This window comes from Parasteatoda tepidariorum, chromosome X2 (assembly GCF_043381705.1).
Source record: "Parasteatoda tepidariorum isolate YZ-2023 chromosome X2, CAS_Ptep_4.0, whole genome shotgun sequence".
Classification (NCBI taxonomy): domain Eukaryota; kingdom Metazoa; phylum Arthropoda; class Arachnida; order Araneae; family Theridiidae; genus Parasteatoda; species Parasteatoda tepidariorum.
This window is the reverse complement of record NC_092215.1, coordinates 48,581,637-48,605,589: the sequence shown is the minus strand read 5'-3', so window position 1 is coordinate 48,605,589 and position 23,953 is coordinate 48,581,637. Positions and strand designations below refer to the sequence as shown.

Here is a 23,953-nt window from a genome sequence, read left to right as displayed (position 1 = left end):
AGCATTAATTTTGGACAATAGTATCAAGTAATATATTTAAATGATACTAAAGTGCTCTTATGAAATTTTACGCTAATTTTAAACCAAAATGTTGGCTAAACGAATTAAATACTTATTTAATTTAGTCACATACATGCAACAACTTTTTTTCATAAAGGCTTTTCTCTTATTGTTGCATAATGTGAGTTTGACAGATGAATGGTTGAGACTGAAATGTATTTTATTTTGATAATTTAATTGTTTTACATTTAATCGTTTTGACTTAGGGAAAAGATTAATTGTCTCCCATCTGCAGTCCTTTATCCTAAAACATCTTTTTATACTTTTTTGATATTTTATTTATCAAGTTCAATTTTCGCGTATGAAATAAACTGTATTACTTAATTTTTCTAAGGAAACATTTTGTAGACAAATAAATAAAAAAGCATTTCCGGAAAAGGCTATCTAATAAGACGGTTGACCAAGTTGTACCTTCCATTCATTGCAAAATGAAAGACAATTAAAGGCAACAAAGATGTCAAAATAAAAGATTATTGATGATTATCATTTCTTTAATAGACAATGACTTGTATGACAGATTCGAAATCGTTATGCAAGAGAATGACATTCGTTAGACACAATCATATAAGCAGATGTGTGACAAATTGAATTGACTTTTTTGACAACTCTTTCTGATGATAATATATCATAAATATCAATTTACTCTGTCCGAATTGTTTTTGATTCTTTGAAAGTTGCATTTAATTTCATTAACTAAACGAAAAATGGCCGAATTTTACTTTAACATAAAAGAAAGCCATTTAGAATATATTCAAAAGCCAATTAATTTAATTTGCATCCTCATTTTTAAAAGAATATTTTCTATTATCTTCAAACAGGGACACATGTTGTTGGCAAACCTTTTATCATCATAGCAGCTTTGTATTATTTTCAAAAAATTAAAAGCATTTAAAAAGTAAGTTTCTGGATATCGGTACCAACAGATACAGTCTACGGAGAAGTTCTGTCCGTACACACCTTTTATGATAGTAATGCATACCTGCCAACTTTTACGCCTTAGGCGTAAAATTTTATTTCTATTTTTAAAGTGGTAGTAAAATGTATACTTTCTATACATTACTTGCATTTATAAACTTAATTTACAACATTTTTAATGCACCACTATTTTTAAAAAAATAAGCATATATATAAATATGTAATACTGCTGTTGAAAACTGCATAATCTTGTTCGAAATACAGCTTATTTTTCTGCCTATAATTACAATTTATATACCATTTGACTACCACTGGCGAAAATCATCCTTGAAAGGATTAGAAGTTGGCAGGTATGGTAATGCAAAAAGTTCATTTTGAAGAGAAAGTGGTAGGGAATTTAACTTAATGGTTCCATCATATATGGCGCAAAAGAGCATGTGCTTACATAATCAAACAAAAGTATCCGAATCAAGAGTAAATAGGCCCTTTTCTGTATCCCTGTTTAATCTTCCGCAGTCAGACCGAATAGATGTTTTCATTTCTTAGTATCTTTAAAGCAGTTTTAAAAAAATAAGGCACCTAATGCTGAAAATTATGTAAACTACACTGGTTATCATAAATTAAGGAAAATTCACAAAAATCGCGATAACTCAAGAAATTACACATGGAATTTTATGAAACTTACCCACAATATACAACACATAGTAAGGTATTAAACAACATAAAAAGAAATTATCAGACATTAATAGTAGTATAGAAATTAGCACATGTATAAAATAAACAAATTGGAAGTATCGGTTTGCAATAGAAAAAGTACCTTTAATATGGAATATGATTGCCTCTAGAAGCAATACAGCACAAACAGCGATGTGTGATGCTTTCAATTATGCGGTCTATCAGTTCAATAGGAAGTGAGAGCCATTGCTCTTGTAAAGCAGTTGCAAGCGTGGCAAGGGTCTGAGGGGGCGGATTGATGGCAGATACACGCCTCCCTAGAGCATCCCAAACGTGCTCGATAGGATTCAAGTCCGGGGATCGAGCTGGCCACTCCATGCGAGTAATTGTTTCCTGTTGAAGATAATCATCAACAATGCGAGCTCTGTGTGGTCTTGCATTATCGTCCTGTAACAGGAAGCAATCACCAATTGCCCCGGCATATGGGCGCACATAAGCATCAAGGATGTTGTCTCGATAAACCTGAGCATTCACGGTTCCCCTTGGAAAGACATGGAGGTATGTGCGCCCTCCTAAGGATATGCCTCCCCAAACACAGACACTGCCTCTTCCGTATGCATCTCTTTCACGGATGTTTGATGGATGATAACGGGTCCCAGGTTCTCTCCATATCAAATAACGTCTACTGTCACTTTCTAGACTAAACCTGGACTCATCCGTAAAGAGAACAGGCCTCCATTGATCTGACGTCCAGTGGACATGTTGTCGGGCCCACTGCAAACGGTCTCTCCTATGGCGTGATGTGAGCGGCACGCAAATGGCTGGTCGTCTCGCATACAGACCACCTTCGTGGAGCCTTCTGCGCACAGTTGACGTTGACACCAACCTTCCGGTGGCTGCAGCAAGAGAGGATCTAAGATGTGTCGGAGTAGCGGTTCTATTCCTGCGTGCACTTAATGTCAAATATCGGTCATCGGCACTGGTCGTAACAGTTGGCCGTCCTTGACTGAACCTCCTAGATGCCGAATCTGTGGTTTGAAATTGCCTCCAAAGTCTATGAACCACAGATGGACTCACATTTAGCCATCTGGCCACTTCTGATTGACTCTGCCCTGCCTCTAGTCTCCCGATGGCTCTCCATCGTAGTTCTTCAGGCAAATGATGCCTAGAGGTCATTATTACGAATTGGCTATCTCAGATTTTCAATGTCGCAATCACAGTAAAATTTGTGTGCTTTCTCTCAAACTTGGACTTTTATGCTCCAGGCAGATGACGTAAGCCGAGTGCAGCGCCACTAATTTGCATATTGCAATTTTACTCAGCTACTCTTAGTGGACAACATATGCAAATTTTGCACGGTTTGGCTTACTTTTGAAAGAGTTATCGCTATTTTTGTGATTTTTCCTTAATTTATGATAACCAGTGTAAATTAAGATTTGAGAACAAATTTAAAAAAGATAAAAATTGGTAAAAAAATTACTTCGTTTTTATCGTTGAAAAACAAAGCATGCCAATCTACTGTGCTATAATAATAGTAACATAACATTTGAGATTTTACGAAATTTTTGGTAGGTAACTAAAGCAAAAATTTTTAGAACACTAGAATTTTTCTAAAACTTATATCAGAACTTGAAAAAATGATTTTTATCTGTTTTAATTTCTATATGTCTGTTTAAAATATTTATATGTAATGGTGGACAAAAAATTTCTAATTTTTATTTGCAAAAAAATCAATACATTACCTAAGTAATCAATAGGAAAAATATTTCCTTAGAATTAGAAAATTCCGACGGAGAACAAGTAGCAAGTTTTATTCTTAAAATGTTTAAATAGTAGTGAATAAAGTTAATAAAACTTTTTATTAGCATTCACCCTTCCTTAAAAACTGCCCCCTTATTTTTGATATAAATTACTAAAATTGTTTGCTAAACAGCCCGGTTTTCCACGTTTTATTTCGAAAAATCTTCAAAACTTTGCAGCAAAATGGGTATCGTGGCTAAATTTATTTGTTTTGGTGCTTACATTTAAATTTACTGTAACAAACCTTGAGGTTAGGAACTTTTTTTAACCTCATTTAACTTAAATAAAGTATAATTTAATGCAATGAAACTTTTTTGAATAACACATAAATGAAATTATCCAGTAATGCCAACTTTGTGGGAAAACTTCTTCTAGTGGTGCGCTTTAATATTTATTTGTATTGATTGGTAAATTCCACTCCACATGTGAATAATTCGTATAAAAAATCACAAGTAAAAATGTGGTGAAGTTAATCAAAATTCTGAAAACTTTAGTTTTTGATTGTATACAGAATATAAAAAATTTTGCAAAACGCATAGTAGTTGGGCAGCCATGGGATAACGGACCTATTTTTAGAACGTGCTTTTATTTTCAAAAAGTTTACTAGTGGTAACTAAGCTATTTCTTTCCTATTGTTTTTTTTTCTTTTTTTAAGCAAAATTAAAGTTTTTATGTTCACTATTCAGAGAGAGGTACCAGCTTAGGTGTTGTTCACGTCGTCTGATCCGGGTCAAAATTACGTGACATTCCTGCCATGCCCGTTTAAAGATAGAGCCCTAAAAATCAGGCAGGTACTTGACCCTGGTTGGGTGTTGTGTTCAGCGTAATATACTGATGTGACAAAAGTCACGGGATAGCAATATGCAAATTTTGCTTTATTAAGGCTTTTATTTGTTACAAAAAATTACAAAGTATGAAAACATGCACGTTAAATCTGTCGAGTCTCAAAGTCCTCCATGTTCCCATAACAAATCAATACCTCTGGGGGTACCGATCCAGGAGTTTCCTTGTCTTCTGGATTGGTTCAAAATTACAAGGCTACGGCGTTGAACATTTGTAGTCGTAAACCCAAAAATTGGGTCGACTGTTCAACGGCGGTCATAAAATAAAATAAAAAGTATGAAAACAGAAGCGCAAATTGAGCTAAAAGCGTAAATAGAGGGATTTTGTTTTATAGCTCATTCTTACAGCAGTACTGAAGTGCTTTTGATTTGTTAGTCACCACGAATTGGCAAGAAAATGGATGTGTACAAGGTAATAATGTTATACTGGATAATTTAAAGAAGTTTTTAATTAATAGGATTGACGTTTAATTATACAATTTTAATGATTTTAGAAAATTAACATTTATGTAAGAAAAAAGAGACAGAGAAAGAAACATGAATTGCTCATTTTGCACAGATTTTTAGCCACGGATTTGCCCAAAATGGATTTGCATATAGTAAATATGTATAAATAAACAAGAAGTAAATAGAAAGTTTACGAAGTTAGAAAATAGAAGTTAAGAAAATAGAAAATTTACTTATAATAACATACAATTAACTCAATGATTTTAGATAGTATTTAATAACTTTAGTTGGGTATCCATTGCTTTTCATCAAATTTTGAAAGAGTTAATTATAAAAGAAGAAAATATCTGCTTTGTTGATTTATACGATAAAAGAAATTATTCTAATTTTAATATAAATAAACTAATTGCTTGGAATTCTAATGTATCTAAAAACATCTATTTAAATACCATTTTTAATTAAATGAATATAATTTAAAGAATATGTAGTAATGTATTTATCCGGAAAACAAATAGACAAACTTTTTCAAAATTAGATTTCAAAAAACAATGGATACCCGACTAAAGTGATTAAATTCTATATAAATTCATTGAATAAATTGTATCTTATTATAAATAAATTTACTAAAACTTCTTTGTTAATTTATATATTTTTTTTAAGTGCAAATCGATTTCGGGCAAATCCGTGGCTAAAATTCTGTGCAAAACGGGTAATTCAGGTTTCTTTTTTTTCTTAGATAAATGTTAATTTTCTAAAATCATTAAATCGTTAAATAAAATTTGGTAAGACTTATTTTAAAAACGTTTTTAATCGTTATCTACTTTTTTTTGAAGGAGTACACTATTTGTAAATACTGGCCCCCTGTGTTAACTTTTCGTCAATTCAAGCATTTACAGGGCAGATTTGTTGGCCACTCGTTCAGGGTCACAGTATTAAGTGGGCCACCATTGCTCCCACAGTGAGGACAGATGGAACAGAGAATGAAAGAACATCCATGCCTTGCCCGGGATTCAAACCCAAAACCTTTCCGATGCACGGTCAGTTCCCTGACCCCCACACAGTCCGCTCGTCATAACAATATTTATTAACAGCTATAATTTATAAAAATTTTCTGTAAATTTTCCCAGGTAAATATATATGTTTTAACAATAATTAAATGGTGCTAGTCACTAAAAAGTTGCGGACATGTTTCGGAAAGAATATTTGATTGTTAATGGCATTAAACACTGTACTATAACCTTTTTTACGTATTTTTCCATTAAACCCATGATATGATTAAATCCATTAATTTTTTATCCATTAGAATTGACACTTGCATTGTTGGAGATGATTCAACTTGTGATGTAAAAGTGAATGAAACATGTAAAACAGAACATGGAATAAGTTCTTGTCATTGTAGAGCAGGTTATGCTAGATCCTACCCACGAGGACCATGCATTCGTAAGTATTACTGAGTTCTTTATAACTACTGAATTACTTTTTCGCGGATTTTCATCATCTGAAATGGTTCGAGGGGTGAAACGCTAATTAATAAGTGCTGACGAAGTTAGGACACATAAACGTTCTTTCTCTAAATAAGCATGCTTTTTTTTCCACGAATGATCCCAGAATTATGAGCCGCAATCTGGAAAATATAGACCCAATAGCTTAGGCAGAAGAGCTGTAAAAAAACATTTAAAATGGTATTCCTTTTCCTTTTTTGTGCTCGGTTCTTTTCTTTTTTATTCTTTCATTTTTTTCTTTTCCCCTTTTTTGTATCTAGTACAACATTAAAGCAAACGTGAAACAAAGAATACCTAGAAATCATGCATGTCAGCATTTTGTGAGTTGCGTTGATTAACCAAATCAATTTCGGTGAATTTGATGGCTTGCTGCGAAAATCACCAAAATCATATTTCCTCTCTAAAAAATATAATAATAGGGGAGAGTGGGGTCAATAGTAACAGGGTACGATTGTAACAGAGCAAAAATTTCGAGTGTCGGGCTCTAGATTTGGTTCCTAGGTGGCGCACAAGGTGTATTTAATAAATCTACATGTTAAATCTAATTACCCCTGCCGGTCAACCATTTTTATGTACTTTTGAAAGAGTTACATCACAAAGGATATTTTCACGCTACGTAAGTACTTTTTTTGGTACTGGAATATTACATTGTAACAAAGTAATTTTGTTTAAACAAATAAAAATTATTTACCTAATATGTAAGTGGATACCTTAATTAACATTTCAATAAAACAAAAATTGGTTTTGTTAATTAACTAGCATTGTTTTTAACAAATGAATCTGAAATGGCGTCTTGGGGACGATTGTAACAATAAGTGAATGGACGATTGTAACAGCTGAAAATAAATTATCTTATGTTTACAAACCATTACTTAACTCTTTAAGAACCACCAATAGTTTCCTATATCATTTATATTATGTTGCAAGTGCATTATTTTATTTGTCACCTTTCACAGCATAAATTGAAATTTTTAACCCCTTAAAGTTAAAAGTTTAACCCTTTAGGTCTCTGCTCATTATTATTTTGACTCCTAAAATATCACTACTATTTTTATGAATAAAAAAATCTATCACAACTATGATAATATGTATAATTAAATATGTTTTAGTTGAATTTAAGAACTGTTACAATTGACCACGTAAGTGGGGACAATTGTAACAAGTGCACGACTGTCAAAAATTGTTAATAACTACTATAATAAGATTTAAAATATGGTATTTATTTATTTTTTCTGGTAGAGGATAGTCTACTTTACTCGTCTGTCAATTAATACTAATAATATATTAGATTTTTTATTAGTTGAAAATAGTTAACTAAAAAATGTTACAATTGATTTTACTTTTGTTCTCGACGTCTTTGAAAAACTCTTTTCTTTTTCGTGTGCTTCAAAAGTATTAATAACTGTGATTAATGCAACAAACTCAATCACATAAAAGGTAACATTTTGGTGCGCGCTATTGTCAGATACAATCTTCTTTATACATACCATCCAACGGAATTTACGCTAAGTCAGTAAATATTTTTCACAGTGGTTGCAAAAGTGGGATGCCACAAGCTATTAAAAATGCAAAAAGTGGTTGAATTCATTCTTATTTATTTATTATCTCTTTAATTCGTAACAACCACTAAGACTTACATTATTCCTATTTAAAGCGAAAACATTCTTTACTTTCAATGGTTAACTAAAAAAAGTATGTTCTGAAAAGTTTTAATAAAATTTTGAATTTTATTAGTCTACATTTTTGGTCGCAAACCTATTTTCATAAATCAAAGTCAAAAGACTTTTGCCAAAATTTAAAAAAAAAACATATTAAAGTTTTCGTTTTTCACCACCTCTGGGAATGACATTTGACTTTTGAAATGGTTTAATTATGAAAAGTGTGCATAAATGAGATAAAGCATTTTTTTAAATGAATTAAATTCACTTAACTTATTTTATTACATAAAATGATACACTTTAATGCTTATTGTAGTATGTTTTAATAGTGAATTTCTTCACAAGAATCAAAATCAATTAAAACCTTACTTGAGCTCTGGTCAACGAGGGGTTGTATTCATCAAGTTTTAAAGCATTATATATAACAGAGGATAGCATGAATGTTGTGATAATTTTTAGGGGAGTTTGGGTACATCACCAGGATTAAAATTCCATAGGAACCCATTGCCGGAAAGGTCATCGTAAGCGGCTAAGCCACTTCCCTGTCATGACCTGATCAGAAGCTGATGAAGAAACAGTTTATGATACGACGAAATTTCGACGACTCGTTTTTAAGCTTTTAATTCATGGTTTAATCAGAACTGCACATTTGTTTTATGGACAATTTTTTCTAGCGGTACCAAAATTTGTGACTTTGCATATGGTTCTTCGTTTAGGAAACTTGATTAAAATTTATTTTTCCCACTAAATTATGGTAAAATTAATTTGCAAGTTTTAGTTTTTAATTTCGTTCCTACTACTTAATAATGTATTAATTTATTTATTTTTCTTTTATTTATTTATTTATTTAATTATTTTGCAAAGAGTGGCACAACTGACATTCCTGGTTTAGTCCATTACCTGCCGCGCTGCCGAAATTAATATTTTTGTATTAATTAGTAAGATTGGTTCATGTAAGAAGCGGTGCAATTAAATGGATGATTTGGTTATAATATGAAGAACTTTTATGGTGTAGAAAATAACTTTAAATAAAATTTGTGAAACAAAGAACCTTACATTAAAACGCAAAATTAAAAACCACTAGAAGAAATTTTCCAAAAACCATAGATCCCAAGAAATATTTTCCGTCATTTAAATAATTCAAATTATTTCATTCTTGAAATTTATCTTAGAGAAACGAGCAATTGTTTTTTCCACAAAATATTAATATATATCTATTGATCTAAATTACTCAAATATTAAACTCTAGTGGTAGCTAACAGAAGAAATTATGAAGTTAATCTTAGGGTAAATGCCCAAGCACTTTTTTAATAAAGATAAAATTCACATCACTACAAAACGTTTGTAAGAGTAGCCAATAATAGATAAATATATTAAGATGGAAATAAATTATTTGTTTCTCCCAGATAAAATTTTAAGAATGAAATAATTTAGTTACCGATCTTTATCTTTTTAAAAGAAGGACGCGTTTTGACCTTAGAACATTGGCGCCTAATAATTTGTCGCCATGTCCAATAGGGCATGGGTTCGATCCCCGCCAGCCGAAGACTCACGTTAAGTCTGTCGAATCTCAAAGTCCTCCATGTTCCCATAACAAATCATACCTCTGGAGGTACTGATCCAGGAGTTTCCTTGCCATCAGTATTGGTTCAAAATTTCAAGGCGACGGAGTAGAACTTTAGTAGTCGTAAACCCATAAAATTGGGTAGGCAGTTCAACGTCGGTTATTAAATATGAAATAAAATAATTTAGTGCTGCATTTATCTTAGAGAAACTCAAAAAATAAGATCCGAAATTAGAATCTCAACAGTGATTATGTGGGTCATCATATTGCAAAATTTAATTATAAAATTTTGCCTTAAATTGTGATTCAATTACATTTCTACATTTGAAAACTTAAAGGAAAAGCTGCTAATTTTTGTAGCAACACATCTAAAATACGAAATATTTAGTTTTTCTTTACACTCAGATTTTTAAAAAAATCTTCAAGATTGATAGAAAAAGGGCTGTAAATGGCGCCCAGATAAATTTTAATGATGATGGCAAGCCTGTTTGTATTTCGGAAAAAGCTGAAAAATCTGGTAAAAAATAAAATATCCGCGATTTCCGAAACTAACAGTTATTAATTTATACGTAAAATCAATGATGATTTCTTAAAAGGTAACGCTTTTTTTTTTATTCTTAATTTATTAATGGCTCAGGGGACAGAGCGTTCGCCTTACAATGAGGCGAACCGGGTTCGAATCCCAGTCGATACGAATTCCACATCCGGCTTACACCGACCACAGTGCTGACGTAAAATATCCTCTGTTGTAGACGGACCATGGGTTAGAGCTCCCTTACCGTCAGGCTAACCGTGGGTGGTTTCCGTGGTTTTCCTCTCCGTGCAAAGCAAATGTTGGATAGTTCCCTCAAAAAGTCCTCCACGAAGGCAAATTTCTCCCAATACTTAATCCACGAGTTTCCTTGTCTGAATTGAATTCAAAATTGAAAGGCTACGGAGTTCAACATTAGTAGTCGTAAACCCAAAAAGATTGGATCTCGGCTGTTCAACGACGGTTATAAAAGAAAATATTAAGTGTTCCCCACTATTTGATTTTTCCCAGATAAGAAAATGCCCTGGTAAAACTTTTAAAGTCTTAGTCTCCTTTCGAAAACAAGCTAGATATAAACTTTTATTTCATATCCCGATTCAAACAACCTTGTAATTAGCTAACGAAATTTTTATCAAAGTTATGATTTTCTTATTAATTATTTTTTTCGAACTCGAGGTGTTTATTTTCTTTATCTCATCTGCGTATTTCAAGCTATTTCCCTAAACAAGCATTTTAAGCTATGTTTAAAATAAAAAGATAATTTGCTTTCCTTAGTTTCTTGTTTATCAAGCAATTTGTTCCATGAGAAAAATTATTAATATTTATAGTTATGACTATATTTGAACTTGAAACAGAACTACGTCGTAGTCGTTGGAGGGTACGCAGCTGCCTTACTAATAGATCTTGTAACACGTTTGAATTATTGATTTGTCATGGTATCAAGCGTTTTTTTATCTTCTAAATTTATGCTTCAAAACATACTAAAAAAAATTGCTATCCTAAAAATATTTTCTTTAATAATTAATTCTATTAATTTATAGAATAATTTTAATAATTATAATAATTAATAATAATTATAATGATTCTATAATAATTAATAATAATTATAGTAATTCTATAATAATTAATAATAATTATAATGATCATATAATAATTAATAATATTAATTTCTTCATTAATAATTAATTCTATTTATTAGCAGCTTTGTTTACAAACTATTAATTTAATTAAATTTTATTTCAATTTTTCTCTATTTTAGCCATAGTAGCAGTTCGAATTTCATTGAAAATTGATGGATTTGGCACTCGAAAAATTTCTTTTTCCCCGAAATACCAAGATAAAAATTCTGAAGACTACAGAATTATGGAGTTTGAAGTGAAACAAGCGGTAAGTTCATCCAATTTTAATATGTTCAATTTACATCATTTCATAATAAACTTAAGCAATTTGGAAAAACAATACTGAAAATACTAAATGTCCTGGAACCTTTCATAGTGAAAAAATGAGAAAAATTAGTAATAAAATTTCTAAATTTCAAAAATTTTTATAAAATAGTTTTTTAGGGTCGCCAACTACTACGCGTTTTACAAAATATTTTATGGAGTGTATAAGCAGTTAAAAATTTAAGCTTGCATAATTTTTTGGTAATTTTACAAACATTTTAAAAGTCTCACCATGAAAGGGCTGGAACAATGCGTCGGCTGCCAACTTTCTACGCTTTTTGTAAAAATTTATTCTAGTGGTACCTTAGTTTATGTTTTAATGCATTATTTTTAGTTCACTTGAACTAATTTTCCACACCACTACTTATAAATGATTCAAAAGTTCATATGAAATGCTATTTTATTCTAGCTCTTTCGTGGTGAGGTTTTTAAAATGTTAGCAAAATTACCAAAAGTTCTGAAAGCTTTGGTTTTACAATGTCTACCGCTCGATAAAATATTTAGCTAAATGCTTAGTAGTTGGCAGGCTGAAAGTGGCTTATTTTATAATCTTTCGAATCGAGAAGTGGTGTGAAAAATAACTTTAAATCAAATGTATAAAAGAAAAAATAATACATTGAACATAAACTTAGCTACCACTAGAAAAAAAAATTCCAAAAAGCGTAGAAAGTTGGCAGGCCTGGCATTTACATTATAGCTGATATTTTTTCATTCAATAATTGTTAAGAAAGTATGAAACATTTTTAAAAAATATCCCAATTATCAAAAGTGATAATTATTAAGAAATATGAAAACACTTAAAAACTAAAAAGCTCTTAAAAATATAACAGCATTGCCAACCACTAAAAGCATAAATGGCAAGCATATCAGTGGAAGAAAATATTCACTTAATTTATACAAAATTTAATTCAATAACATAGCGGCCAACCCACAATATTTAAAGTAGTATTGAAAATTATTGACAGGACTGCCCCGATCTGGAAAAGAACGAAAAGTAGTTGCTGAATTTTCTCAAGCTTACTAAATAACTTTCAACTTCCATTTGAGCATCATGTAGTGCATCTACCACTACAAAAATACAATTCCAATTCACTAGTATATAAGACATGTCAACCTTCATCTATGAAAAGGTATGTCCAAATCACTAATGGGAGAAGAATAGTTTTCGACAATGTCAAACTTCATCTATGAAAATAAACCCTTACGTTAGAATCGAATTAACATGTCTTATATACTAGTGAATTGGAATTGCATTTTTGTAATGGTAGATACACTACAATCAAATAAATGTTTGCAAAGATTTTAACACCAACATAAATTTCCTTTAAATTGAAAATTGTTTTGATATATGAATAATTTAAAACTTAAATTCTGTTTTGATATATGAATAATTTAAAACTTAAATTCTGTTTTGGTAGTACGAATAATTTAAAACATTTATATTTTTTCTCAATTTTGCTACCACTAAAAAAAATAATACAAAAATTTTTTTAAAAAATTTAAAAATTTAAGATTGAGATAAATATACAAATGTTTTTGCCAGCGCAACATTATCAGGTCTTCTATTCGTACTGTCCTTAGAATATTAAAAAATTGCTGGTAATTTTCTAATAAAAACGTTACAAATTTAGTTTTATTAACTTTATACTTCACATTTCAAAATTTATTTGTAACTATTAAGAATATTGGTGAGTGCAAACTTATCCGAAAACGTATTATTCTCTTAATTTTATTACCACTTTTTAAGGGTTGTACGAGCCCTGTGTACAAAGGACTGTACCCCCTGTGTACTCTGTATCCATGGAAACGAAAGCATGTTCACAACATTGCAGCGATATTCTAATAATACAGCAAACTTTGGTGTGTTATAGCTTTCCTTAGATAAATCCCCAACTTTTCTTTCACCTTAAAAAAATGACCTTGAAATTTTCTAGAAGGGAGGGAAAAGGAACAGAACCTATTTCTATATAAAAAAGTAAATTATAAAATACAACTATTATTCAAAATAAGGGATCAAATTAAATGCTTAATTAGTATTTAAACAATACTCAAGTTAAGCAGTGAAAGCGTTTAAAAAATAGTTGTCCTGGCTCTATTTAAAATATGAATTCCGTAAATAATCTAAATTACGAGCGGTTTACAGTATTCTGAGAATATTGTTTAAAATCTCAAAAGTGTTCGACATTTTATCTCAAATTTTAGATTCCTAATTTCGGAAAAATTTTTATCTTAATAAACTTTTGATAATAGAGTATTATTTTACAGCATACTTTCACAAAAGTTGAGAAATAAAAGTTTTGCTTTATTAGATTAAGAAAAATTCTACTTGAAAATTTTTAAAACTGTTACGGATTTTTTCTGAAAAAATTTAACAGTAAGATTATATTCTCGGCAATTTGAAATTCAACATTTTCTTACGTTTAGAATTTTAAAAATTTACTTTTATTTTTGTTTAATTAAACGAAAATTGCTTTTGATGAAGCTAAAAAATTTTCTTTACGTAAATTATGCAACAACAACAGAAAGATTTATTTCTCAAAAATTTGAAGGCTAACAAAGGTATAACACTAAGCTACTCTTTTAAAAATGCTAATCACAAAATTGTATTAGTATAGTTTTGTCAGAAAAGCTCTCACAAAATTCTAAAATACCGTACGTTCTCTAAACCTGATTGGGGCGACCATCTTGAATGTATCCGGAAATACTAGAATAAATGTAAATTCATTTAACGAAATTTAAATATCAATGATTTCCTTCCTTTGCTAAATGAAAGTCTCAACCAACCGATGATAATGTAATCTTACAAACAGTACTGCACGGGCGACTAATATTGTAAATCGTGGTTAGAGATCTATTAAATTAACAACTCTTTCCAGCCTAGTTTTTTTCATTTTACTATTGAATGTAAAGAATGTTTTTGTTTTAAATATAAATGATTTGCAAGTCATGGTAGTAGTTACTACTGATTAATTAAATAGATTAAATAAATCAAAAAAGAATTTCTGTAAACTACTTCTGACTTTCTTAGTCGCCCGTGGCGTTCTGTCGTTCCATGGCACTAGGTTATGGATGAAAAATTTCCGAAAGTTCGTGATGTTACCAAATAATAGACGGGTAAAAAACTGAATATTATGCCTCATTGATCAGTAAGGTGAAGATCTTCATCTTGTTTAGAGAACTTTCATTGGAACATGTTCTCAAATTCTGAGTTCGCTGCCGCTAAGGGGCATTCACTGATTCGTAGGATTTTTGAGACACATAACGGGGGAGAGTGTGAAGTGGGATTAGAATTGGGAGGAGAGGGGGTACCAAGCACCAAATAGTAAAGTTATGAGTGGGAAACCAGTAGGTTGAATATATAAGGAATTAAATAGAAAATTAATCATAATTGTGATTAAACTAGATTAGAATAAAAAAATAATTGCAGGGGTCAAAATAATATTAACATTAACGCAGAAAGAAAACATATGCAACTATTTATATATTTACACGAGATTGACAAAAAATTTTGAAAATTTTACGTGTTTTGAAACCATTATGATCCCAATAGGTTGTTGTTGTTGTTGACGTATACCTGTTTAGGCAGAGGGGGTGCGATTGTTCTTATTTTCCAGTGGTGCCATCTATGGCCAAGAATTCGACTTCTGCCACACCAAACGTCACACCCGTTTATAGGGCGGACCCATTCATACACCCATTCATTCATCCACAGATCGTAATTTTGACCTGAATCAGAGAACGATCGATCTACAATCCAATACCCCCAGAGGTATTGATTTGTTATGGGAACATGGATAACTTTTAAGACTCGACAGATTTAACATGCATCAGTCACTTTACTACACGGGGAGTCTTCGGCCGGCGGGGTTCGAACTCTCGAACATGGGCCCAGCACCCTACCGACCAGGCTATCCCTGCCTTCCAAATAGGTAAAAGTACTTATTGCACTCATCATTAGCCTTTTTGTAACGTGTGAGTTATACATACATTTTTTAATAAATGAAGGTAATTTTTTTTTAAAAAAACTTTTACTTGCTCTCCTTTTTCTTACAAGAACTTTTCTTCATTTTCTTTGCAGATTTTATAATTACAAAAAAGTTTTCTTTAAAAAAATCGGAGGTGAAAAGCAATCCGTACTGGAGGGAACTCCTTACATAAGACGTGCCATTTTACGGAAAACTTTTTTTAAAGGTTTTATAACTGAAAAATAGCATTTTTAGGGATAATTTTTAATAATGAGAGGAATTTTGTTTATAATTTTTAATAATTTAGGGAGGTTTATAATTTGTTTATAATTTTTAATAATTTAGGGAGGTATATTTTTAAAATCGTTATATAGCGTATTTTATCTTCAATTCAAAACCTTCCAAACTAAGAGGAGCACATATTTAGATAAGACTCTTCCTTTTTGCGGCTCCATTTCGCAATATAAAAAATTGGAAGGTCAAAAATATTAATTGAGATACTCTCACTATTGTCGATATAAGCTTACTGTGTACATTTTAGTGTAAGATAATTAAATATTATAAAACGAGACTTTTGAGTTTCATAAGAGCGCAGCAATTGTTACATTTACAATGCGCATCAATGTTTCCAGTAATCTACCAGTTTATATCGCTCAGAAAAAACCTAGAAAACAGCTCAAAAACATCTCATTGCAGCCAAAAATCTTGTTTTTTTTTATTCCTAGGCAATTATGGCTTATTATTATATTGCCCAAATCATTTTAATATCGTTTGTTGAAATGATTTCTTGTTATTTTTACTTCAGCTTACCACTCTCTTTGGAAAAACTGCCTTTTCTCGACAATTTTACGGAATGACAGTGAACATGTTTTATCCAATCGGTGGAAAGCTTATTGCTAACAGTACAATTTTCTTGGAAGAAAAAGAATCTACTAGAGCCCAGTCTGTTAGAATCCGATTAAGACAAGAAATTGGCGAAGCAATAAAAAGAAAAAATCAAAATATTGGTGACAGCAGACTCTTTGTTGAAGGTCCAATGAGTCCCATTACTGCCATAGAAGGTATTATTTCTTATGAATAAATCTTCCAAATTTAATCATTTATGAAGAGCTAAGTGGATGAAGACATTCAGGTTAAGAAAAAGGGATATTTTATTTATTAGGTTAATTACCTAATTTGAAGTCAAAACTAATCCATAATAGCTCAAACATAATGATGCACCTCTTGGTTATTTTCCCTGATTAATAAGTCCACTAAGCTCTTCCTACAATCCCTTAAATTCTGAACTCTTGCTATAATTCTAAGCTTCTTTTTTTTATTATTCATAATAAAAAAAATTTATGAATAATAAAAAAAAATATTATATTTTATATATTATATTTTATATATCATTTTTTATTATTCTTTTTTTATTATTTTTTATTATAAATAATAATGAACAATTATTTTAAGCAAATAAAATGTATTCAGAAAATACTATTCAATAATTAGTTTCGCTACTGATCGATAATGCATCTACCGTCTCAAACACTTTTAATGTTCTCTTTTTTTAAAAATTAATTCCTCATTATAAAATTCGCCAGAAAAATTTTTACTTAAAAATAAGCTAGCTCAAAAATCATTGAATAATAGGAGTCAATGTTTTTCTTTATAAGCTCAGTTTGTCTTTTATAGACAAAATTTAAAGAAGTGGTAACAAAATTACCACTGTAGCTGCAATTTATTTTTTTCTTCACAGTTTTATTTATTTTATTGTAACTCATTCATATGCAAGCCAGTACGTAAAAGCCTGTTCTTATGTGTATAAACTATAGCTTAGAAACTCAATTGAAGAATAAATGGCATAATTTAGCGAAGGACTTCACATAAATACACCTAATGTTACGCTGGGATTTGAATCTGCTACCTCTACACTAGTGAGTACTAAATGCATAACTTGCAAATTAGTTATATTGCAGGTAACAACAAATACGTTATTTCTAACAAAAACAAATCGAAATAGTTCAAATATCATAGATCCATACTTGCCAATTTGCTTCGATTTATAGGAATATATTTAAAGTTAATTTTATGATAGTTTTTCCGCTACTTGAACAAAACACATAAATTGTCCAACCTCTTTAAATATTGAGATGGCAGTTTTGCATATCTCCACAATAAGTAACAACAATAAGTCAAAACAATGAATACAAAATAATAAACAATGAGTCAAAAATAGAAGCACATAAAACTTACTACAGATTTCAAGAAATTTTCTCGTAAAAACAGGAGTTATTTATGGAATATCACAAAAAGCTAGTGTAAATTCTCCAGAAAACGGAAATTCTCGTTCTCCTATGTGTACCAAAGCAAGTTCTCTGATTTAGCCACAACTTTTGTTTAAATAAGTTTCACCCCGTAAAGTTCAGGATTTTTACATTTCAGCTAGCGAATAGAGGGCCGTCATACACTTCACCGGCAGATCACATCGCCGACGGCGCTTCACCGCCACGATCATATATATANAAGTAAAGTATTTTTAGAAAGCAAGTTTTAAATTTAGAATAAACACAGTTTCGAAAATGTCCAGAATCATGTTTTAGCAGTAATCAGATACGTACCTTAATTATAAGTATGCTAAAATCATTAATGAAACTTAAAAAGGACAATAAATATCCAAGTATATAAAATATTATTAAAACCTAACCTCTTTTTTAAATATATATATATATATATATATATACATCAGGGTTGGGTTTTTACCGTCCAAAACCTACTGTTTTCTTTAATTTATGGCATATAGATGACAATATATTATTTTCACATAATTGCCTTTATAAATGAAAGTTGTAAATGATTTTGCTTTGCAACTATATACACGTATTCTTATAGAAGGATATACATTCATACAGAAATATTGTAATATACTTATTGAAAATAATGTGTACTTATTTTTATCATTATAGCTTGATTTGCAAAGGACTCAAAATTTTGCACTTCTTAATTGTTAGAAATAAACAAACAAAAAAGCTTGGAACTATTCATGAATTCAAGAACTAAAAAGAAGAATTTAAAATTTGGCATTTCTTAAACATTAGAAATAAGCTAAACAAAACTTGTAACTACTAACAAACTCTAAGTCAAGAATTACTGTTATTTTGTCAAGTTAAAAACTTTTATTCAGTTGAAAAAGCACATTAATCAAAATTTAATTACAAACAAAATTACATGTTCAGTAGTTGGGGTCAGTGTGCCGAAGCATCCGATAGCAAGTGACTAATTTTGCGCATTTTTCATTGCCCAGTCGATTTCTAAGTTTAGTATTGATGAGTCCAAAATTCGAGAAGATTCAAAATTATTTTACCAAAACTATGAGTTTTTGACAGTTTTAGACGTTTTTGACTGAGGGGTTTTTGACATGACGGTAAAAACCATGGTATAAACCGGTAAAAACCGTCATGTGTCAAAAACTTGCCACATGACGGTGCTGGCCTGTATTGAATTGATTTTGCTTAATTGCTTAGAAGAAAGAAAGAAAAATTTCTTCCACATTTACCAATAACTTGAGAACTTACATTGTAAATTCATTTATCTTTGATGTCCAAAAACGGGATATTTTACTACGGTGAACATTGCTGCAGCTTTCATTGCACCTTGGCTCAGTTTATCGTTTTTCAAAAGTTGCAGTAAAAATTGTAATACAGCGTCTTCATTTCCTCTTATAGGGTATTTCCTATATTATTCACAATTACAGTTACAGTATGGCATTAGTGCATGCATTTATTAGGTTATCCATTTACTTGGTTATGCATTTATTAGCAGTTTTCGTAAATGCATTTATAAGGCTAAGCTCATTATAGTGCGACTTTCAGGGGAACTCCTCCTGACACCAGTCTCGCATCGTGGCGGGTACCATGGTTACGAGGAAAAGTCACTTCGAATAGGGGTGTGAGATTAATAGTTTTGTCACCATCCTGGCATAGGTGGGCGTGAGTAAACCAATCAACCCCTTCATTTCTCCATTGCACCCCCAATAGAAATGTGCTCTCGCTTATTACCATTACAGCATACAGCCCCAGACTTTTAGTCTGGAGCAGCTCTCCTCAAAGCCACACAATACTTCACATTGGAGTTATAACACCCAGTATACCACATTTTGTAATAGTTATATTTTTCTGGCGTACATCTACTAAGCTGCATTGGAAGTTATTTATGACTTCAGGAGTTATTATGATTTGAAATGTAGCAAATAATTTGGAACAAAATTTCCGACCTGAATGTAACAATTTATAATAAATATTAAGGGAATATTAGTTGATACTAGTTGAATTTTGTCACAAATTTTACTATTCTATTTGTTAGATGTTAATGAGTGCTCTGATTTCAATTTAAACGACTGCTCAGATGATGGTACTTGTTATAATATTTTCGGAACATTTCTATGCAAATGCAAACCAGGATATGTTGATCCATTTATTCATGATGAACGACTTAGTGGAAGAAGATGTTTAGGTAAGTATTCATTTTAATGCTTCTTTTCAGATCACACTTTGCGAAACAATTTAAGTTTGCAACATTAAAATTAATTTTGAAATTTATATACGCTAATCAAAATATAACTGAATAATGAAAATATCGCTAACAATATGTAATATATTTTATTTTATAACTTTTAATATAATTTCTCAAAATAATGTAATTTGATCTAATTAATTTTTTGAATTAATTAATTTTAATATTATTTGAATTATTTAATTTGAATTAATTAATTTAAAATGATTTTACAAATTAGGAGGCTTTACATCCTACTTCGCATCACGCACCAACTCTCAGTAGTTGCTATGTAGTTTTTTTCGGATCGGTGGTGCTGTAGTTCTTGGATCTGCTTGCTATGTAGTTTATTTCGGATCGCCTCGCGATCTGAGTCCAATCCCCCCTGTTGATAGTATTTATTCATAGCCACCAAGAGGCCCTCGATAACTTATGACGTCATCCTTGGAAGTGCTATGAAACACCATAATCAGATTCGTGTTAAGAGAAAACTATAATATGTAGTTCAAATCTTTTATGGGCGAAGTAAAATATTTTTGCTTGAGCCAATTTACTGGCACTTAAATATTTTTAAGAGGTGAATTTTTAGATTTTTATTAGAATAACTCAATGTTATGCATCGTGCTATAACTCAATAAAATGAATATGTAGAATTATTTGATACAACACCTTTAATCTATTCCACTCCCACTGAGGCGATGCTTTAGAGAAGGGCTGTCCAACTGGCGGCCCTCCAACACATATTGTGCGGCCCGCCAACTTCTTATTCAAAGTTTTCCCATTAAAATGTAAGCAAATTGTTTTATAATCCTTCTGTTCCATTGTTTTATAATTCATAATTCATAATTCAACTATTAATTGTTGTTGTATAAGACATAAGAGGTTATTGTTCAATTTTTTCAAACTGCGGCCCGCCAGGTGATCAGTGACCGGAATTCTGGCCCGTGGGCTCCTTGCAGTTGGACAGCCCTGCTTTAGAGAATCAGTGTATGTAGTACAATGCACAAAATGAAAAACGGACCACAGTGAATAGCTTTTGATCTAATGATAGGATTTTCACGTTTTAGGACTCATTCTTAAAGTTTCGAGGGGCAATTATGCCTCAAATATGCTAACTAATTACAGCAGACGATATTTTAAGTTACGAAATTAGACACAAAAATGTGCTTTTTCTGAATAGACATACCTTTTTTTCGACGGACTCGAATTTCTGACTTCCAAGATGTAGGAAGTAGCCGCAATCTGGAAAATATGGTTCAATAGTTTGGAAAGGAGAGAGGTTCAAATTTTGGACCCCTTAATGTTAATTTTACTTTTTGCGTATTTCGCGATATCTGAGAAATTTTCAAGAGAATTGAAAAATTTTTGCTCTCAATTCTCAAACTCATTTACATAAATATAATTCCATGCAAATATAACTTTTAATAACTATTAATATTTTTTTTTATTTTATTTGACAACAGTCTGAAAATTTTTGAATAGTAAGGTATATAATTTCTTGCATCTTTTTAAAGATTGCAATTCTGAAAGGCAAAATTAAAAATTTGAACAAAATCGGTTGAATAGTTCTTGAGAAATAAAATTTAAAAATACGACTTTTTAAAAATTCAAAAAAAAAAAACAAATACCAAGAGTAAACTAAGAGATATATTGTAAAATATTTTATAATTAAAGAGGTATACAAAAAGCACACAGAAAGATTCTCCTCTTTTATGACGCAATAACTTTGATTATTTTGAAGCAAAAGATGTAATTTTTATGAACCATTCGGGATTGTGTAAAAAAACACTTTTAATAACTCCGAAATTTTAAAATGGTCAAAAGTTTTATATATTTAATTGCCTTTATATACTTGAGTACGCAGAGAATTATAATTTTTCCCTTCGATCGAAAAATCTTTAATATGCTTTTACTCCGAAACTAAATTGAAACACATTTCCAAAATTATGAGTCTATAACGAATTCCTTTGCTAACAATTTTCGCAAGACTAAATTACTTAGTGAGTTTTATTTGCAAAAAAAAGAAATAAATTCTTTTTTAAGTTGGACTTATTAGAAAATAGAATTCATCAAATTTACACTAAGCGAAGAAGGGCTCAAATCAATTACAAAATTCAATAGAAAAATTTGTCAACCTTTTATATGTTCAACTCTCGTTGAACAAAAAAAGTTGAATATTTCAATATCTTTTCTTATTAAGCAAAATTTTTCTTGTAACAAGCAAACCAAATTAAATTAAGAAACAACTTTTTAAGTTTGTAAAAATATAAGAGATTATATAAAAGAAATTTTAACCTTTTTTAGCATGTTCATCTGAATACTGTAATTATCATGGCCAGTGTTATGTCGAGCGAGAACAAAAATTGTGCAAGTAAGTGCTATCTTTCATTGCATAAATTTTTTCAATTTAAAATATTATTCAGTGTTTTTACAATAAATGTAGACTCGTAATAACTCTTCTATTTATTTTCCATTTAAAATTATCTTTAAATCGTTTGTTATTCAAGATAAAATGTAAACACGAATCGCTTAGTGATACACTAAGCAATGTGTTAATGAATGATATAACAGGTTTTGTAAGTATTTTGCCAAGACTTTAAATAAGAGAATGTTTTGTTTATAAGAGCATTTCTTAAATAACATACTATGATTTTTATTAATATGCATTTCTCTATGTAGGTGCCAAGGTAATTACATTGGAAACCGGTGCGAAATAGATGGAGAAGGTAATAATCAATCAATACTTTACTTATGGACACTTTTAATTCTAAATTCAATTCAATAACATTTTTAAACCTTTGACCCTATCCTATTTGTCTTTGTAAATAGAATAGTTACCATAATTTCGACAAATCGTGCTACTCAAACATCCTGCTAAAACTTACTGCTATTTAGTGCAACTGCATTTAATGTAACAAAGATATACATAGGGAACCGATTATCCGGAATGATCGGGACCATCGCTATTCCGGATAACTGATTTTTCCGGTTTTCTGAATCGGTACAAAAAGCCGTTTTTTTATTGTTAAACCCAACTAAAAAAAATATTAGGAAATAATCTTAAAAAGAAGAAAAAACGATGAAGTAATACAGTAATGATTATTTCTAAAATGATGGTATGGTAAACATCTTTCAAAAAAGAAAGAAAAATCCTATAATCTTAATCCTATAAAAAATGGTGGGAAAATTTATCGAATTTCGTTCCGGTTTTTTGATTTTCCGGTTTTCTGATTTCCGGATAACGGGTTCTGTACTGTACTACTATTTAGTGTAACTATATTAACTGACATAGAATAGGGTGTAACCTTGAGATTCTTTATTCAAAGATTATGATAGTAGTATTATTAAATGCTATTTTAAACCCTTCAGAAACTGACCATGTAAAAAAATTAGAAACTTTTTATTACAATCAGGTCACTCAATTGTTGAAATACATTGCTCAAAACAACTAGGGGAGCTCAAGGATTTAACGAAATTACACAATTATTTCTTCTGATAATTAAGTTAAAATAAAATGTCCATAGTCTTATACAATGGTGTGCAAAACTTAAGCAACAAGTGGTTTTTCGGCCACAGCTCCCCAGCAAATTATTAGATAGCCATGAAATTACAGTATAATATGCACGTAATTCAGTAGAAAGATTATTTGTATGCAAATTTTAGAAATAAAGCGTCGTAGGTGATGTAAGTGTACGTAAACCTTGTGGGTCGGCGCGCAGGTCAAAGCTGTGATAAAAGGATGAAGAACACCGTAGTTAAAGGCATTCGCTGCAAGTGCAAGTGATTTGTTTTATGAAACATGTCTTCAAGAAATCATTTAGACGACTTTACTCGAGGAAGAATGTTTGGGAAGCTTGGGGAGGGACGTAGTGTGACCAGTGTCGCCGAAGAGTTCGGGATCAACAAAAGTGTTGTTTCCCGTGCTTGGAATGCCTTTAAAACTACTGGTACAGCTGTTCGGAAGGTTGGTGGTGGCCGTCCAAGGAAAACAACACCAAGAGATGACCGTTACATTGTCCTC

General features: G+C 30.8%; 1 protein-coding gene and 1 long non-coding RNA gene across 2 annotated transcripts in view; one reads left to right on the top strand and one right to left on the bottom strand.

Annotated features, from left to right (window-relative positions):
• Nucleotides 1-23,953, bottom strand: part of LOC139427221 (uncharacterized) — a 423,254-nt gene that overhangs the window by 101,163 nt on the left and 298,138 nt on the right. The gene's annotated exons all lie outside the window — the stretch shown is intronic.
• Nucleotides 1-23,953, top strand: part of LOC107449501 (uncharacterized) — a 75,459-nt gene that overhangs the window by 43,528 nt on the left and 7,978 nt on the right. Inside the window, exons 3-8 of the mRNA XM_043049317.2 lie at nucleotides 6,043-6,179; nucleotides 11,254-11,381; nucleotides 16,208-16,463; nucleotides 19,744-19,893; nucleotides 22,237-22,303; nucleotides 22,612-22,658. Of these exons, the coding sequence (XP_042905251.1) occupies nucleotides 6,043-6,179; nucleotides 11,254-11,381; nucleotides 16,208-16,463; nucleotides 19,744-19,893; nucleotides 22,237-22,303; nucleotides 22,612-22,658 (785 nt within the window). The remainder of the gene's footprint in view (nucleotides 1-6,042; nucleotides 6,180-11,253; nucleotides 11,382-16,207; nucleotides 16,464-19,743; nucleotides 19,894-22,236; nucleotides 22,304-22,611; nucleotides 22,659-23,953) is intronic.